Source organism: Erinaceus europaeus, chromosome 1 (assembly GCF_950295315.1).
Source record: "Erinaceus europaeus chromosome 1, mEriEur2.1, whole genome shotgun sequence".
NCBI lineage: Eukaryota > Metazoa > Chordata > Mammalia > Eulipotyphla > Erinaceidae > Erinaceus > Erinaceus europaeus.
Genome location: NC_080162.1, coordinates 94,699,179 through 94,716,576, shown reverse-complemented (window position 1 = coordinate 94,716,576; position 17,398 = coordinate 94,699,179). Strand labels below are relative to the sequence as shown.

At 40.5% G+C, this 17,398-nt stretch overlaps 1 protein-coding gene across 3 annotated transcripts in view; it reads right to left on the bottom strand.

Moving 5' to 3' along the window:
- SHLD2 (shieldin complex subunit 2) overlaps positions 1 to 17,398 on the bottom strand; it is a 195,647-nt gene that overhangs the window by 123,629 nt on the left and 54,620 nt on the right. For 2 of the 3 annotated variants that reach the window (XM_060190981.1, XM_060190995.1), the window contains exon 2: positions 9,209 to 9,255. In XM_060190981.1, the coding sequence (XP_060046964.1) occupies positions 9,209 to 9,221 (13 nt within the window). In that variant the 5' untranslated portion in view covers positions 9,222 to 9,255. Of the gene's footprint in view, positions 1 to 8,640; positions 8,708 to 9,208; positions 9,256 to 17,398 lie in introns of all 3 variants that reach the window. The other variant, XM_060190989.1, reaches the window with a different exon arrangement.

The following is a 17,398-nucleotide window of genomic DNA, read 5'->3' as shown; positions in this document are numbered from 1 at the left end:
CTCCTACACTGCTGGTGGGAATGTCAATTGGTCCAACCTCTGTGGAGAACTCTCAGAAGGCTAGAAATGGACCTACCCTATGATCCTGCAATTCCTCTCCTGGGGATATATCCTAAGGAACCCAACACATCCATCCAAAAAGATCTGTGTACACATATGTTCTTGGCAGCACAATTTGTAATAGCCAAAACCTGGAAGCAACCCAGGTGTCCAACAACAGATGAGTGGCTGATCAAATTGTGGTATATATCCACAATGGAATACTACTCAGCTATAAAAAATGGTGACTTCACCATTTTCAGCCAATCTTGGATGCACCTTGAAAAATTCATTTTGAGTGAAATAAGTCAGAAACAGAAGGATGAATATGGGATGATCTCACTCTCAGGCAGAAGCTGAAAAACAAGATCATAAAAGAAAACACAAGTAGAACCTGAAATGTAATTGGCATATCGCACCCAAGTAAAAGAATCTGGGGTGGGAGTGGGTGGGTGGGGAGAATACAGGTCCATGAAGGATGATAAATGACATAGTGGGGGTTGTATTGTTAAATGGGAAACTGCAGAATGTTATGCATGTACAAACTATTGTATTTACTGTTGAATGTAAAACATTAATTCCCCAATAAAGAAATAAATTTTAAAAAAAGTTTTCTAGAAGGACTCCACCTTGTTTTAATATCTTATTTTCATAGTTAGCACATTTCCTCTTTATCCCTGCCTCCTTCCCCCTCTTCCCTCCCCATTTACAGTTCTCTCCATCCTCACTTGTTTTTTATCTAATGAACTCTAAGTAGAATATTAAACTTCTAAAAAATTAAGTATTCAAAATGAAAAGCCTGTCATTTAGCAAATTAAATAAAGAGTAAGTATAACACACTACAGACAAGAGTAAACCTTTTAGACCTAAACCTTACTTACTTCTTACTTTTTGCCTTTAATATCCAAGATACAGCCACTTCTGCACACTTACTATTCCCTTAGCTGTAAACATTCTAGACTTTGGTGTGTGTGTGTGTGTGTGTGTGTGTGTGTGTGTGTGTGTGTGTGTGTGTGTGTGTGTGTTCATTTCTTTACTTGAAGTAAAACTGAAAATTCATTAGTACCGAGTGTTAGCACAAGTAGAGTGTACCTGTTACTATGGGCAGGCAGGGGAGATAGCATATGGTTATGCAAACAGATTCTCATACCTAAGGCTCCAAGATCCCATGTTCAACCCTCCAGGCCTGGCAGGGGGCTATGGGAAAGGACCTCGACTCAAGTCCCCAGTCCCTACCTGCAGGGAAAGCTGTACAAGCAGTGAAGCTGTGCTACAGGTGTATCTCTTTCTCTCTGCCTCTCTATCTCCCTTTTCCCTCTGTTTATCTCTGTCTCTATCCAAGAAACTGAATAAATAGAATTAAAAAAAATTAAAATCAGTAATAGGCACAGATCTTTTTTTTAATTATCTTAATTTATTTATTAGAGACAGCCAGAAACTGAGAGAGAAGGGGGTGAAGAGAGAAGGGAGAGACAGTGAGACACCTGCCACACTGTTTCACCACTCGGAAGCTTTCCCACTGCAGGTTGGGACCAGGGGCTCAAACTCGGGTCTTGAGCATTGTAACATGTGTGCAACCAGGTGCACCACCAGCCAACCCCAATAGGCACAGATCTTATGAGTTTTGTTGGACAAGAGGAAATAGTATAATGATTATGCAAGACTTCTATGCCTAAGGCTTCAAGGTCCCAGGTTCAATCCCCTATACCACAAGCCAGAGCTGTGCAGTGCTGTGATTAAAAAATATATACAATAATAATAATAACACACTTTAAGTTCCGTTCCACTGACAATTGTTATATCCAAAATAAGATACGTATTTTCATGGACCTCAGGAAATTCTCTCATGTGCCTTTCTAAACAGTTTTGCTTCAACAAATATTGAGCTGTGGAAAAGTCATAACATATTTTTTATGTTTTCCTTTTTGTAAAAAAGGCTTTTTAAAATATTTCTTTTTTAATTTTTTAAATTATCTTTATTTATTTATTGGATAGAGGCAGTCAGAAATCAAGAAGGAATGGGGAGTTAAGAGAGGGTGAAAGACAGAGAGACACCTGCAACACTGCTTCACCACTCATGAAATTTTCCCTCTGTAGGTGGGGACTGGGGACTTGAATTTAAGTCCTTGCGCATTGTAACATGTGCGCTCAACCAGGTGCGCCACCACCTGGCCCCAATTTCTTTATTCCCTTTTGTTGCCCTTGTTTTTTTTTTTTTTCTTTCTTTATTGGGGAATTAATGTTTTACATTCAACAGTAAATACAATAGTTTGTACATGCATAACATTTCCCAGTTTCCCATATAACAGTACAACCCCCACTAGGTCCTCTGTCATCCTTCTTGGGTCTGTATTCTCCCCACCCACCCCAGAGTCTTTTACTTTGGTGCGATACGCCAATTCCATTTCAGGTTCTACTTGTGTTTTTTTTTATGATCTTGTTTTTTCAGCTTCTGCCTGAGAGTGAGATCATCCCATATTCATCCTTCTGTTTCTGACTTACTTCACTCAAAATGAATTTTTCAAGGTGCATCCAAGATTGGCTGAAAATGGTGAAGTCACCATTTTTTATAGCTGAGTAGTATTCCATTGTGGATATATACCACAATTTGATCAGCCACTCATCTGTTGTTGGACACCTGGGTTGCTTCCAGGTTTTGGCTATTACAAATTGTGCTGCTAAGAACATATGTATACACAGATCTTTTTGGATGGATGTGTTGGGTTCCTTAGGATATATCCCCAGGAGAGGAATTGCAGGATCATAGGGTAGGTCCATTTCTAGCCTTCTGAGCATTCTCCAGAATGTTCTCCTCAGAGGTTGGACCAATTTACATTCCAACTAGCAGTGTAGGAGGATGCCTTTGACCCCACACCCTCTCCAGCATTTGCTGCTGTTACCTTTTCTGATGTATGACATTCTCACAGGAGTGAAGTGGTATCTCATTGTTGTCTTTATTTGCATTTCTCTGACAATCAGAGACTTGGAGCATTTTTTCATGTGTTTCTCGGCCTTTTGGATCTCTTCTGTGGTGAATATTCTGTCCATGTCCTCCTCCCATTTTTGGATGGGGTTATTTGTTGTCTTGTTGAGTTTGGCAAGCTCTTTATATATTTTGGTTATTAAACTCCTGTCTGGTTGCCCTTGTTTTTTTAACTGTTGTAGTTATTGTTGTTGATGTTGGCGTTGTTGGATAGCACAGAGAGAAATAGAGAGAGGAGAGAAAGACAGAAAAGGGGAGAGAAAGACACCTGCAGACCTGCTTCACCACTTGTGAAGCAACTCCCCTGCAGGTGGGGAGCTGGGGGTTCGAACTGGGATCCTTAAGCCGGCCCCTTACGCTTTGCACCACATGTGCTTAACCCACTACACTACTGCCCAACTCCCTATTTTTTTATGTTTTTCTATCTAAAAATGTGTCAAGGTGGGGCAGGGCAGTAGCGCACCGGGTTAAGCACACACAGTATGAAGTGCAAGGACCCATGCAAGGATTCTGGTTCAAGACCCCAGCTCCCCACTTACAGGAGGGTCACTTCACAAGTGGTAAAGTAAGTCTGCAAGTGTCTATCTTTTTCCCTATCTCTCCTCCTCTCTCAATTTCTCTCTGTCCTAGCCAATAAAATTGGAAAAAACAGCCACCAGGAGCACTGGATGCACAATGCTGGCACCAAGCCCCAGTGATAACCCTAGAACAAAAATTATTAGTTAATGCATCAAGGTTTTTCCAACAATCCAGTATCTTCTGACTTCTATCAATATAGGCTAGTTTTCACTTTTCTCAGACTTCACGTAAATCACATGGTATGTAAATCACATGGTATAAGTTCTGTATAGTTTATCTTGTTTAACACAGTGCTTTTGAGATTCATTTGCTATTAGGTGTACCAACAATGTGTCTACCCCATTTTCCTGTAGATAAATATTTAAGTTATTTCCAGTTTGAGCTTATTGTGAAGACTACTATGAACACTCTTAAATTTATCATTTTGTGAACATATATTTTCAATTCTCTTCAGTAACTAAGAGTAGCACTGCCAAATCACAGGACAGATATGTATTTAACTTCTACAGAAACTTCAGGCATGTGACACCTTCACTCTACCAGCTAAGTTATATACCAGCCACTATGTTAGGATCTTATCCAAGAACTGCTTCAAGGAGTCTGGTGGTAGCGCAGCGAATTAAACACACATGGCGCAAAGCGCAAGGATCTGCGGTAAGGATCCCAGTTGGAAGCCCCAGCTCTCCACCTGCAGGGGAGTCGCTTCACAGGTGGTGAAGCAGGTCTGCAGGTGTCTTTCTCTTCCCCTCTCTGTCTTCCCTTCCTCTCTCCATTTCTCTTTGTCCTATCTAACAACGACGACATCAATCACAACAGAAATAATAACTACAACAGCAATAAAAAACAAGGGCAATAAGAGGGAAAATAGGTAGATATTTTTAAAAATTAAATAAATAAAATAAATAAACACAAATAGTAAAAAAAATAGATATAAGTGAAAAAAGAAAAAGAAAAGACAGAAGGAAGGAAATAAATCTGATTACTATGTGTTCTGGTATGACTTTATTAACAGTTATTCATTCTACTTAATGGTTCATCGAAATTCTAGGGTCTGAGGGTTTGTGTTTTCATCAGATTAAGAATTATTCAATCTCTCTTTCTCTTTCTCATTGTTGCACTTCACAGCTCTGGGCCAATTTTTTTAGATAGACAGAGACAGACACACAGAGGAAACACATGGCAAAGCAGATGTGCTATTCAAGTGAGTTATTCTGCTAGCCCTAGTCATTATTTCTTGGAATAATTTTTCTATCTTTTACCTCTTTTCTGCAACTCCAATTATATGTACCTTATGCAATTTGACTGCTGATCATCTTTTTTTTTTTTCCCTTAGATAGAGGCAGAGAGAGTGAAAGAGATCACATCACCAAAGTTTCCTTCAATGAGGTAGAAAACAGGCTCGAACCTGAATCATGGACATGGTAGAGCAGTGCACTACCCAAGTGAGCTACTTCACTGGCCTTGGTTACTGATATTCAAATAACTTTATTCCAGTGTTATTTTATTTGTACTTCACTTTGAGTAGAGTTTATTGCAATACCTTCAAGTTTAAAGTCTTCAGTCTAACTTGCTATTAATTCATTATCTAGTAGCTTTTACTTTTCAGTTGTTCTATTTTTAATTTTTTACAGGACAGTGAGAAATTGAGAGGGGAGAGAAAGAAAGACACCTGTAACACTACTTCACCACTTGCAAAGCTTTCCCCCTTCATGTAGGGTCAGGGGGCTTGAACCCGGTGTACCAACTCAACCAGGTGTACCACCACCTGGCCCCTCATCAATATTTTTTTTCTCATCAATATTAATAGTAGAAAAATGGGCTGTGAAGACAGTGTGGTGGTTATGCAAATGACTTTACACCTAAGATTCAAGTTCCCAGGCTCAATCTCCAGCACCACCATAAGCCAGAGTTGAGCAGTACTCTGGGGGCGGGGATCTATTCTGTAGCGGGGTAGTAGCACACCTGGTTGAGTGCACATGTTACAATGCACAAGGACCCAGATTCAAGCCCCCTGTCCCCACCTGCAGGGGGAAAACTTTGCGAATGGTGAAGCAGGGCTGCAGGTGTCTCTCCATCTCTCTCTCCATCTGTCTCCCCCTTCCCTCTCAATTTCTGGCTATCTTCAATAAATAAATAAAGATAATGTTTTTAAAGAATTTATTCATGAGAAAGATAGGAGGAGAGAAAGAATCAGTAATCACTCTGGTATATGTGCTCCTGGGATAGAACTCAGGACCTCATGCTTGAGAGTTTAGTGCCTTAGCCACTGCGCCACCTCCCAGACCACAAGATAATTTTTTTTAAAAAAAGAAGAAAGGGAGTCGGGTGCTAAGGCAGCGGTTCACAAGGACTGGCGTAAGGATCCCGGTTCAAGCCCCTGGCTCCCCACCTGCAGGGGAGTCGCTTCACATGTGGTGAAGCAGGTCTGCAGGTGTCAAAAAAAAAAAAGAAGAAGAAGAAGAGGAAGAAGAAAGAAACTAATTATGTCCAGGAGTGTGGGGGCTCTTAGAATTGCTCAAATTGCACCAAAGTAAAAGACTCTGGGGTGGGTGGGTGGGTGGGTAGAATACAGGTCCATGAAGGATGATGAATGACATAGTTGGGGTTGTATTGTTAAATGGGAATCTGGGGAATGTTATGCATGTACAAACTATTGTATTTACTGTTGAATGTAAAACATTAATTCCCCAATAAAGAAATAATTTTTTTTTAAATTGCTCAAAATACTGATATACAGTATGACTTTCTCTAGTTAAATATGGAGCTTCATTTACTTTTCATGTGTGATGGGTATTCAACAAAAGATTCTACAGGACCCTTTAATAGATCTCCAGGAATCTCTGCGCCAGTTTTTCTACATACTACTTGCCTTCACATATTCAGATCTCATGGACTCTATCTGGCCTTCCCTTCTCTCTGCTACAATCTAGAAGCTGCCCATAAACAGTAAGTTGAGGGAGGTCCTATAACATTCATTAACGTCATTTATTTTCCTTTTCTCTAGGATCGCTCTCCTGCTCTGACTGTGATCCCATTTCTGAGACCAATTGTATTGTGTTTTTATCTTATTTTCCAGTTATTTACAATAGGAAGGTAAGTTTTATAGTACATGTGTTATTAAAGGCTGCTTTAGAGATTAAGCTATGAGTATCTTAAGGTTTTTTAGTCTACCTTCAAATAACTCACTGTGTATCAAATTCATGACAAAATAGCTCAATTACTTTTTAATTATCATGGCTTTATATTCAACTTTTATACATGCTTAAAAAACCTCCTGTATATTAATATTTTGCTTTATATCATCTTGTATGGATTTTATACATAAGGGCAGCAAATGTCCCAGGTTCAATCCCTAATATCACCATAAGCCAGAACTGAGCAGCACTCTCAAAAAAAAAAAAAGTGTAATAAATAAATACAGTAGTATTTACTACAGATGGTGGTAGATAGCATAATGGTTATGCAAAGAGATTCTCATACCTGAGGCTCCAAAGTCCCAGGTTCAATCCTTCACTCCACCATAAGCCAGAGCTAAGCAGTGCTCTGGTTAAATAATAATAATAACAAAGAAGTTACTCAGCCATAAAGAATACTGATTTATATTACATTATAGGTGGGCATCAAAAATATTATGCTGGTTATGCAAAAAGACTTTCATGACTGAGACTCGGAGGTCCCAGGTTCAATCCTCAATACCACCATAAACCAGAATTATTGTTTATGTAACAAATTCCTGGCAAACTCGACTCATTAACTAGTATAGTTTTCTGCAAAATGAAGAGCAGTCTTAGAGGTTGCACAGTGGTTAGAATGCTAGACTTCTAAGCTTGAGATTCCAAGTATGATCCCCTGCATCACACATACCAAAATGATACTCTGGTGTTCTCTCTCTCTCTCTCTCTCGCTCTCTGTCTCTGCGTGTGTGTGTGTGTGTGTTTCTTTCTCCTCTAAGTAAATCCTTTAAAAGAAAAAAATGAAGATTAGGAGGCCTGGCTGTGGTGCACCTGGTTAAGCACACACATTACAGTGCACAAGGACCCCAGGTTCAAGTCCCTGGTCCCCAGGCAGCGGAAAAGCTTCACAAAGTGGTGAAGCAGAGCTGCAGGTGTCTCTCTGTCTTTCTCCCTCTCTACCTCTCCTCTTCCCCTTTCAATTTCTTTCTGTCTGTATCCAATAATAAATAAATAAAAATATTCTAATAAAAATATTTTAATGAATATTAGAAAATACGGAAGATAGGAAAAGAAGACACCTATGGACTAGTTCCCAAGGAAGGAGGTAAATCCTGTCTTGGCAACTGTCTGAGCTAAGAAATCTAACAAAACTATGCTACAAAATAAAAATAATAATAATAAGGGCTGGGTGGTGGTACACTTGGATGAGTGCACATGTAACATACAATGTACAAGGACCCAGGTTCGAACCCCTGGTCCCCATCTGCAGGGGAGAAGCTTTGTGAGAGGTGAAGGAGGTCTGCAAGTGTATCTCTCTCTCCCTCTCTCTCTCTCCCTCTCCTCTCAATTTCTGACTGTCTCTATCCAATAAGTAAATAAAGATAATAAAACATTAAAAAAATAAATATTATAGGGGGTCGGGCGATGGCGCAGCGGGTTAAGCCCATGTGGCGCAAAGCTCAAGGACCCGCATAAGGATCCGGCTCCCCACCTGCAGAGGAGTCGCTTTACAGGCGGTGGAGCAGGTCTGCAGGTGTCTATCTTTCTCTCCCCTTCTCTGTCTTCTCCTCCTCTCTCCATTTCTCTCTGTCCTATCCAACAACGAACGACATCAACAATGGCAATAATAATAACCACAACGAGGCTACAACGAAAGGGGGAAAAAAGGGCCTCCAGGAGCAGTGGATTCATGGTGCAGGCACTGAGCCCAGCAAAAACCCTGGAGGAAAATAAATAAATATTATAATAATAATGAATGAGCTTTAGGAGAAAAGAAGAAAGAAAGAAGCACTTTTTCTTTCATATTATCCTATTCTTTCATATTATCTTATTCAAACAAGTGACATCTACAGAAGAAAGCCTTACAGTTCTGTGCTTCAGTTCCCCAGGTAGTGAAGTAGGTATGAATCTCTTTCACGGGATAGTTGTGAGGCTGAAATCAGATTGCAAATATTAAAAACTCGTACTAATGTTAGATACAAATTCCAATTTCTTTTTTTTTTTAACCAGAGCACTACTCAGCTCTAGGTTATGGTGGTGCTGAACTTTGGACCTTTGGTACCTCAGGCATGAAAGTCTTTTTTTGCATAGCCATTATGCTACCTCTCCTGCCCTAGTATCACTTTATTAAGGGACTACTGATTCACAAGCTTGTTGTGGTCATAAGAGTACATTGCCAATGTACAAACTATTGTATTTACTGTTGAATGTAAAACATTAATTCCCCAATAAAGAAATAAATTATTTAAAAAAAAAAGAGTACATTGCCACATTTCCCCAAGATAGGTGTCAGTACACATCACCCTCCACCAAGTTATACAAATATTAACACAGCCAGTACTTTCCTCTTTCTTAAAGTTACTTAACTAGTTTAATAACAAGCCATTCGATTCAAATGTAACAATGATACTGAAGAGTCTATTTGAATACTTACCTTGTCTACTCATGCATCAAAGCTTCTAAACTTTTCATATATGTCCCCTGAAAAAGAAACAGTAAGAGAAGCTGATTTCCAAAAACAACAGATACAATAATTAGTGAGTTATTTATCTCTTTAAAAGAACTGACTATACCTGAAAAATTACTCAAGACATTGTACTTTATCTTAACACTTCATAAGTGATTATGTTCAATCATTCACTCTCAGTAACTCAGCAGTTCATACTGAAAACTATGTACCAACTATACATTAACTCAGTAATGCTAAGGTAAGCATTTTTTTTCCTTTCAAGACGGTGTGAAGTCTCCAACTTAAGTGTAGACTGTGTTCTCCAAGTTCAGTCATACTTTGCTAAAGAACTTGAGAAACATTTTTCCAAAGAGATAAATTTATGAAATAAGTTGAGGTCCTGTGCCATAAACAAAGGCCACTCTGACTCATAAATACCTAAGAATTGAGGAAAAAATAAATAAATAAATTTAGCCATGATAGGTGGCTTTCAAACACTTCTTTTGTCCTTCCACAGCTAATAAAAAGATAACATCTGAAATTAGGGATTGTGTCACACTTTATTTCATCCTTTTTTTTGTTGCAAATATAAACAGTATATAACAGAATCATCTGCCTTCTCTCAGGAGCTTAAAACATTTATCTAGTGAATGAGTAACTAAAGATAAGAATATTATTTGAACATCTCCCAAGATAGGTGTCAGCACACCACACCCTCCACCAAATTGTCACCTCCCAGCACCCTATGACAGTGAGCTCCCAACTCCCTCACAACCCCTTCTTCCTCCCCACTTTCATTAATCTACCAAATTAACCCCCCCTTTTTTTTTGTTCTCCCTGGCAATTAAATCTCTGCAAACTAAAAGTGCACAGGCAGGCTGAGAAAAAGAACACCATCATCAACATCTACAAAAATGATTATTTTAGGGCAGAGGGTAGATAGCATAATGGTTATGCAAACAGACACTCATGCCTGAGGCTCCAAAGTACCAGGTTCAACAACCCCCCCACCATCATAAGCCAGAACTGAATAGTGTTCTGGTAAAAAAAAAAAAAAAAAAAAAGTTATATTAGTAGCTCAATTTATAGAAGGTATTTCATGATTATCTTGGCTATTCTTCTTACTATACCCCTTGGAAACATTTCCTCCTAAGAATCTGTACATGGGTGAAGAAAAAAATCACAGAACCCTATTCAGAAATAAGTTCATAGTCAAAATTACTACTTCACAGTGCTCTTTATCTGTGTAAGTTAGGATGCTAAAATTTAATACTGGTTATTCAAATTCTAAAAGAGGAAAATAACCAATACTGTCCAATCTTTCTGCTGTCCCTTACAGAGTTTTTTCTGAGTTAACCTTTCTCTCCATCTCTCTTTTTTTTTAATTGGAGGGAATTAATGGTATACAATCAACAGTAAAATAGATTTTACATGTTTAACATTTCTCAGTTTTCAACATAACAATTCAGCCCCCTCTAGTTCCTCCTCTACTATCATGTTCCAGGAGCTAAACATTTCCCCCTACCCCAGAGTCTTTTACTTTGGCATAATACACCAAACCCAGCCCCAAGTTCTGCTTAGTTTCCCTTCTTTTTTTTTAAAATATTTTATTTATTTATTAATGAGAAACCTAGGAGGAGAGAGAGAAAGAACCAGGCATCACCCTGGTACATGTGCTGCCAGGGGTTGAACTCAGGACCTCATGCTTGCGAGTCTGATGCTTTATCTACTGTGCCACCTCCCGAACCACTAGTTTCCCTTCTGTTCTTATTTTTCAACTTTTATCCATGAGTGAGATCATCCCATATTCATCCTTCTCTTTCTTACTTATTTCACTTAACATGATTCATTCAAGCTTCATCCAAGATGAGGTGAAGAAAGTGAATTCATCATTTCTGGTAGCTGAGTAATAGTCCATTGTGTATATATACCACAACTTACTCAGCCACTCATTTGTTGTTGGACACCTGGGTTGCTTCCAAGTTTGGGCTATTACAAATTGTTCTTCTACCTTCTTTATTTTTAGAAGAAGTAAAGAGACGCAGAGAGAGAGAGAGAGATCTGGGTTGCTTCCAGGTTTTGGCTATTACAAATTGTGCTGCTATGAATATGGGTATACATAAATCTTTTTGGATGGGTGTGTTGGGTTCCTTAGGATATAACCCCAGGAGAGGAATTGCAGGATCATAGGATAGGTTCATTTCTAGCCTTCTGAGAGTTCTCCAGACTGCTCTCTACAGGGGCTGGACCAATTGATATTTCCACGAGCAGTGCAGGAGAGTTTCTTTGTACCCACAGCCTCTCCAGCATTTGTTGCTGCTACCTTTTCTGATGTATTATATTTTCATAGGAGTGAAGTGGGAACTCGTTGTTGTCTTCTTTATTTGCATTTCTCTGACAATCAGTGACTTAGAGAGAAGCTGGTTTCCTAACTAGGGGACTGTCTTCTGTAAACCCATGAAGTGTGTTTGACACTCATGTAAGAGGGAGCTGGGATGCCTAAAGAAACACTGCAGTTAAGATGAGTAACAAATAATAGCCTTGACGGCCAACTCCAGACAAGAAAATTAAATTCTAGCAACTGCCAGCAAGGATAGGCAGCAAGGTCACATGTTCTTCCCCCTCCTTCAATTCAGCAATACACAGAGAAAAAGGAAAAATCTGGGAAGCAGGAAACATTGAAAAGACTGAGTCTAAGCAACCCAGGTGTCCAACAACAAACAGATGAGTGGCTGAGCAAGTTGTGGTATATATACACAACAGAATACTACTCAGCTATTAAAAATGGTGACTTCACCGTCTTCAGCCCATCTTGGATGGAGCTTGAAGAAATGTTAAGCAAAATAAATCAGAAACAGAAGGATGAATATGGGATGATCTCACTCTCAGGCAGAAGTTGAAAGGCAAGGTTAGAAGAGAAAACACAAGTAGAACCTGAACTGGAGTTGTTGTATTGCACCAAAGTAAAAGACTGGGGGGTGGGAGGGAACGGGGAGACTACAGGTCCTGGAAAAGGATGACAGAGGACCTAGTGGGGGTTGAATTGTTATGTGGAAAACTGTGAAATGTTATGCATGTACAAACTATTGTATTTACTGACTGTAAAACATTAATCCCCTAATAAAGACATTTAAAAAAAAGACTGAGCCTATTCCACCAACAGATAGACGGAGCATTAATAATGGAAACTTATTTCAGCTATGTAAAAATAAACCTATATTCTTTGCACACATGAGTTTGCAAACCTAGATAATAATACCATCCTTGGTGGAGTAGAATACCTCAGAGCCTCAGGCATGAAAGCCTTTTACATAAGCCTTATGCTATTTCCGTTGCCCTTTTATTAATACCTTTAATAGAAATAGTAGCCATTAACACTTTACAAGAAATTTTTTGCAGGTTTTTAAAAATATGTTATTTATTTATTATTGGATAGAAACAGAGAAATTAAGAGAGGGAAGGGAAGATAGAGAAGGAAAAAGACAGAGAGACACCAGCAGCCCTGCTTCATCATTCTGAAGATTTCCCCCTACAGGCAGGGACCTGGGGCTTGAACTTGGGTCCTTGCTCACTGTACTATATACGTTTATCCAGATGTGCCACTGCCTGGCCTCCTTTTTTGACAGATTTATATCTGACATGTTAAAGTACACAAAATAGTGATTTGATACATGTACTGAAATGATTAACATAATAATTTAGCTAATAGCCATCACATCACAATTACAGGGGTTTTTTTCATCCTTTATTATGATCAGTTTTTTTTTCTATTTTTTATACCAGAATACAGCTCAGCTGTATATGGTTTATAATGGTGGAGGAGATTAAACCTGGGACCTTGGAACCTTAGCCATGAGAGTTTTTTTGCATAATCATTATGTTATCTCCATAGACCACCAGAAATTTTTTTAAGAATTTATTTATTTATTACAGAGGAAAACCCATAAGATTAGCAGCAGACTTCTCCAGACAAACACTACAGGCCAGAAGAGAATGGCAAGATATCTATCCAGTGCTCAATGAGAAAGGCTTTCAACCAAGAATAATGTATCCTGCTAGACTGTCATTCAGACAAGATGGAGGCATCAAAACCTTCTCAGACAACAGTCGAAGGAATCAACTATCACCAAGCCTGCCCTGAAAGAAGTTCTGAAAGGTCTCCTATAAACGGCCAGACCACCATAAATAGGCCATATATCAGAACACTCTAAAACTCTACAAGAATGGCATTACAATATCTTCAATCTTTGATATCAATAAATGTCAATGGCCTGAATTCACCTATTAAAAAAGACACAGAGTTGGAAGATGGGTCAGAAAACACAACCCAACAATATGCTGTGTTGTTAAAATTCGGTGGCTCCAGCTGGCCGGGCTAGCTTCACGGGCGGGTAACAGAGACGACCAGAGACATACGGCTGGGCAGGGAAGCTGTATTTCTTTATTCAGGAACAACGATTCATAAACTAAACCAAACTAATCACCAAACAGAACTCTGCTGCCTCTTTCCCCCGTGACGGCGCCAAGCACTCTCGAACTCTGGAACTCTGGAACCCTCTCGGGGTTCCTTGGGGCGGGGCCAAGCGGACCCGCAAAACTAGCAGGACTGATCCAATTTTCTTGGCAGGGGGAGAGCTAGAACAACCCAATGTAAAGCATACAACAATTCCCCCTTTTCAACTAAATTACCACAATATCAGGGGTGTGGGGTGAACAGAAACCTATATCATACAGGCATTTTTTAAAAAAGAAACTGGCACAAACATGGAGAAACATATAAGCAAGTAACAAGAACCAGTGTGCTGCCAAGGGAAGGCCTGAGGGGGCCGGCCATTTTTTGCCTCTGTGGGCAAAACTTTATCAGCTTAAAAAAAAACATTTCTTGCCTCTGGGGGGCGTACTTGCTTCGACAGGCATTTGCATTGGGGTGGGGAACGGCCTAGAGTCCCAAAGGCAGCTGGCTGCAATTTACTTACTATGAAACAAAACTTGTTGTTAGCATAACCACAGCACAATCTAAAATTTCTAATAGAGAAGGAATTTGAGACTTTTACATATCAACAACGTCTTTTTAACCTTTTGTTACACCCATTCAAGATGGAGACACACCCTAGGTGTGCGCAGGAAAGGAAACCTCAGGCATAAGAATAATTAGCATAGCCATTGTGTAATCTACCAATTCTAATAGAGAAGGTAATGGAGAGTTTTACATATCAAGTCTATTTAACCTTTTGTTTAGACCAACTTAGTTAAAATATATTGATTGTTAACTAATTTTTACCTCAGACTTTAAATGTAAGTTAATTTTATCTTTATGAGAATTACATTGAAAACCTTTTTCAATTAACTTTCACTAGTAAGAATTTAGCCTTAAAGTTACTGTTTACCAAACTTTAAACATACACATAAACATGGTCATTAATGCACAAGGAGAGAAACCTTTGTTACGAAGACATGTCATTTCAAACACGAATTTAGATATGTACTGTCTTAGTTGTTGGGGGGGTGCGTTGTCCAGTGGTGGTCTCTTGGGCAGCTTCACTTCTAGGAACTGCAGGTTGCAATCTCTGCACGAATCTCTGCATACTCTAGCTTGTCTGCCTTCAGACCGGACTGGCAGCTGGAGATCTCGGCCAGTGTGTCCAGTTTGGCCAGTGTGTCCAGTTTCGGCAGGGAGCCCGGGGGGTCCGGGAGGTCCGGGATCGTTCCAGAATTCATAGCACGAGGGCGGGCGGGCCAGGCTTGTAGAAGGCGCAAGCCGAGGTGCCCAGGGGTGGTGGCCATGATAGGCTGCCGCGGCCCTGCCCCATGGCCCTGCCACGTCTGCTGCCCTGTTTGCAGTGGCCGAGCAGCGTGGAGGGATCATGCATCCAGTGCCCTGCACCATGCGGTGGAGAGCCAGCTCATGTGGGCTGGCCTGCGTGCTGGCATTGGGCTCCTGTGTGGTGGCATCGGGCTCCTGCGTGTTGGCATCAGGCTCCAGCGTGTTGGCATCGGGTTCCAGTGTGTTGGCATCGGGATCCAATGTGTTGGCATCGGGCTCCTGTGTGGTGGCATTGGGCACTTGCGTGTTGGCATCGGGCTCCTGTGTGGTGGCGTCAGCCTCCTGCGGGCTGCGGGGCTGCGGGCGCGGTGCGTGGGGTTGGCTGGGCACAGCCGGCTGGCTGGCTGTTCCACCAGGTGGAAAAGGCAACTCCGTGCCTCGCCTCTTGCCCGCTAGCTCTTCCCGACTCATCTGGCTGTTTTGAGTGCGCCCGAGCGCGTGGAAACCAGAGTGGTCCAGAGATAAATGTTCCAGAAATAGCAAAACAGTCTCATGAAGAAAGAGCAGAGGCCTTTGGAGATCTCTTCACAAGCAGAAGAGAAGGCCATAGTACATAGGTAGCCAAATTGTCCTCACTTATCTGAGAGATGCGCAGGTCAGGTCCACGTGGGCGCCATTTGTTGTTAAAATTCGGAGGCTCCAGCTGGCCGGGCTAGCTTCATGGGCGGGTAACAGAGACGACCAGAGACATACGGCTGGGCAGGGAAGCTGTATTTCTTTATTCAGGAACAACGATTCATAAACTAAGACAAACTAATCACCAAACAGAACTCTGCTGCCTCTTTCCCCCGAGACGGCGCCAAGCACTCTCGAACTCTGCAACTCTGGAACCCTCTCGGGGTTCCTTGAGGCGGGGCCAAGCGGGCCCGTGAAACTAGCAGGACTGATCCAATTTTCTTGGCAGGGGGAGAGCTAGAACAACCTAATGTAAAGCATACAACAATGCTGTCTACAGGAAACCCACCTAACTCAAAAAGACAAACACAGACTCAAAGTGAAAGGATGGAAAACTATCATATAGGCCAATGGCCCACAAAAAAGGGCAGGAACAGCTATTCTCATATCTGACACAACAGACTTTAAAATAGATAAGATTAAAAAAGATAGGGATGGAAATTACTTAATGCTCAGAGGACAAGTCAATTAAGAGGACTTAATAATTATTAGAGAGCTGAAACAATTATTAACATCAATGTACCCAATGAGAAGCTACCTAAATGCATCAAACATTGACTAAAAGAGCTACAGCAATATATTAACAGCAACACAGTCATAGTAGGGGACTTCAACACCTCACTCTCTTAACCTGACAGATCATCCAAGGAGAAAATCAATAAAGACATAAGGGAACTAAATGAGGACATAGATAAACTAGAACTACTGGATATTTTCAGAGTCATTCATCCCAAGAAACTGGAATACACATTTTACTCAAGTCCACATGGGTCATTCTCAAGGATAGACCATATGTAGGGCCACAAAGACAACATCAGCTAATTCAAGAGCATTGAAATCATCCCAAGCATATTCTCAGACTACAGAGCAATTAAATTAACACTTAACAATCAACAAAAGATTAGTAATCGTCCCAAAATGTGGAAGCTCAACAGTACACTCCGTAACAACTACTGGGTCAAAGAGGAAATCAAGGAAGAAATCAAAATGTTTCAAGAGTTCAGTGAAAATAAAGACACAAGCTATCAAAATATTTAGGACACAGCTAAGGCAGTACTGAGAGAGAAGTTCATAGCCATACAAGTACACGTTAGGAAACAAGAAAAAGCACAAATAAACAGCCTGATTGCACATCTTAAAGACCTAGAAGAAGAACAACAAAGGAACCCTAAAGCAACCAAAAGGACAGAAACCACTAAAGTTAGGGCAGAAATCAATAACATTGAAAATAAGAAAACCGTGCAAAAGATCAATGAAAGTAAATGTTGCTTCTTTGAAAAAGTGAACAAAATCGACAAACGTTTAGCTAAACTCACAAAACAAAAAAGGGAGAAGACCCAAATAAATTGGATACTAAATGAAAGAGGAGCTATCACAATAGACACCACAGAAATTAAACATATCATGTGAGGCGTCTATGAACAACTACATGCCACCAAGCTAGAGAACCGGGAAGAAATGGACGATTTCCTAGATACCTACCAACTTCCAAAACTAAGTAAAGAGGAACTAGATGATATGAACAGGCCCATCACAGCTGAAGAAATTGAACAGTTATCAAAAATCTCCCCAAGGGAGTTGGGCTGTAACGCAGCAGATTAAGCGCAGGTGGCGCAAAGCACAAGGACCGGCATAAGTATCCCGGTTCGAACCCCGGCTCCCCACCTGCAGGGGAG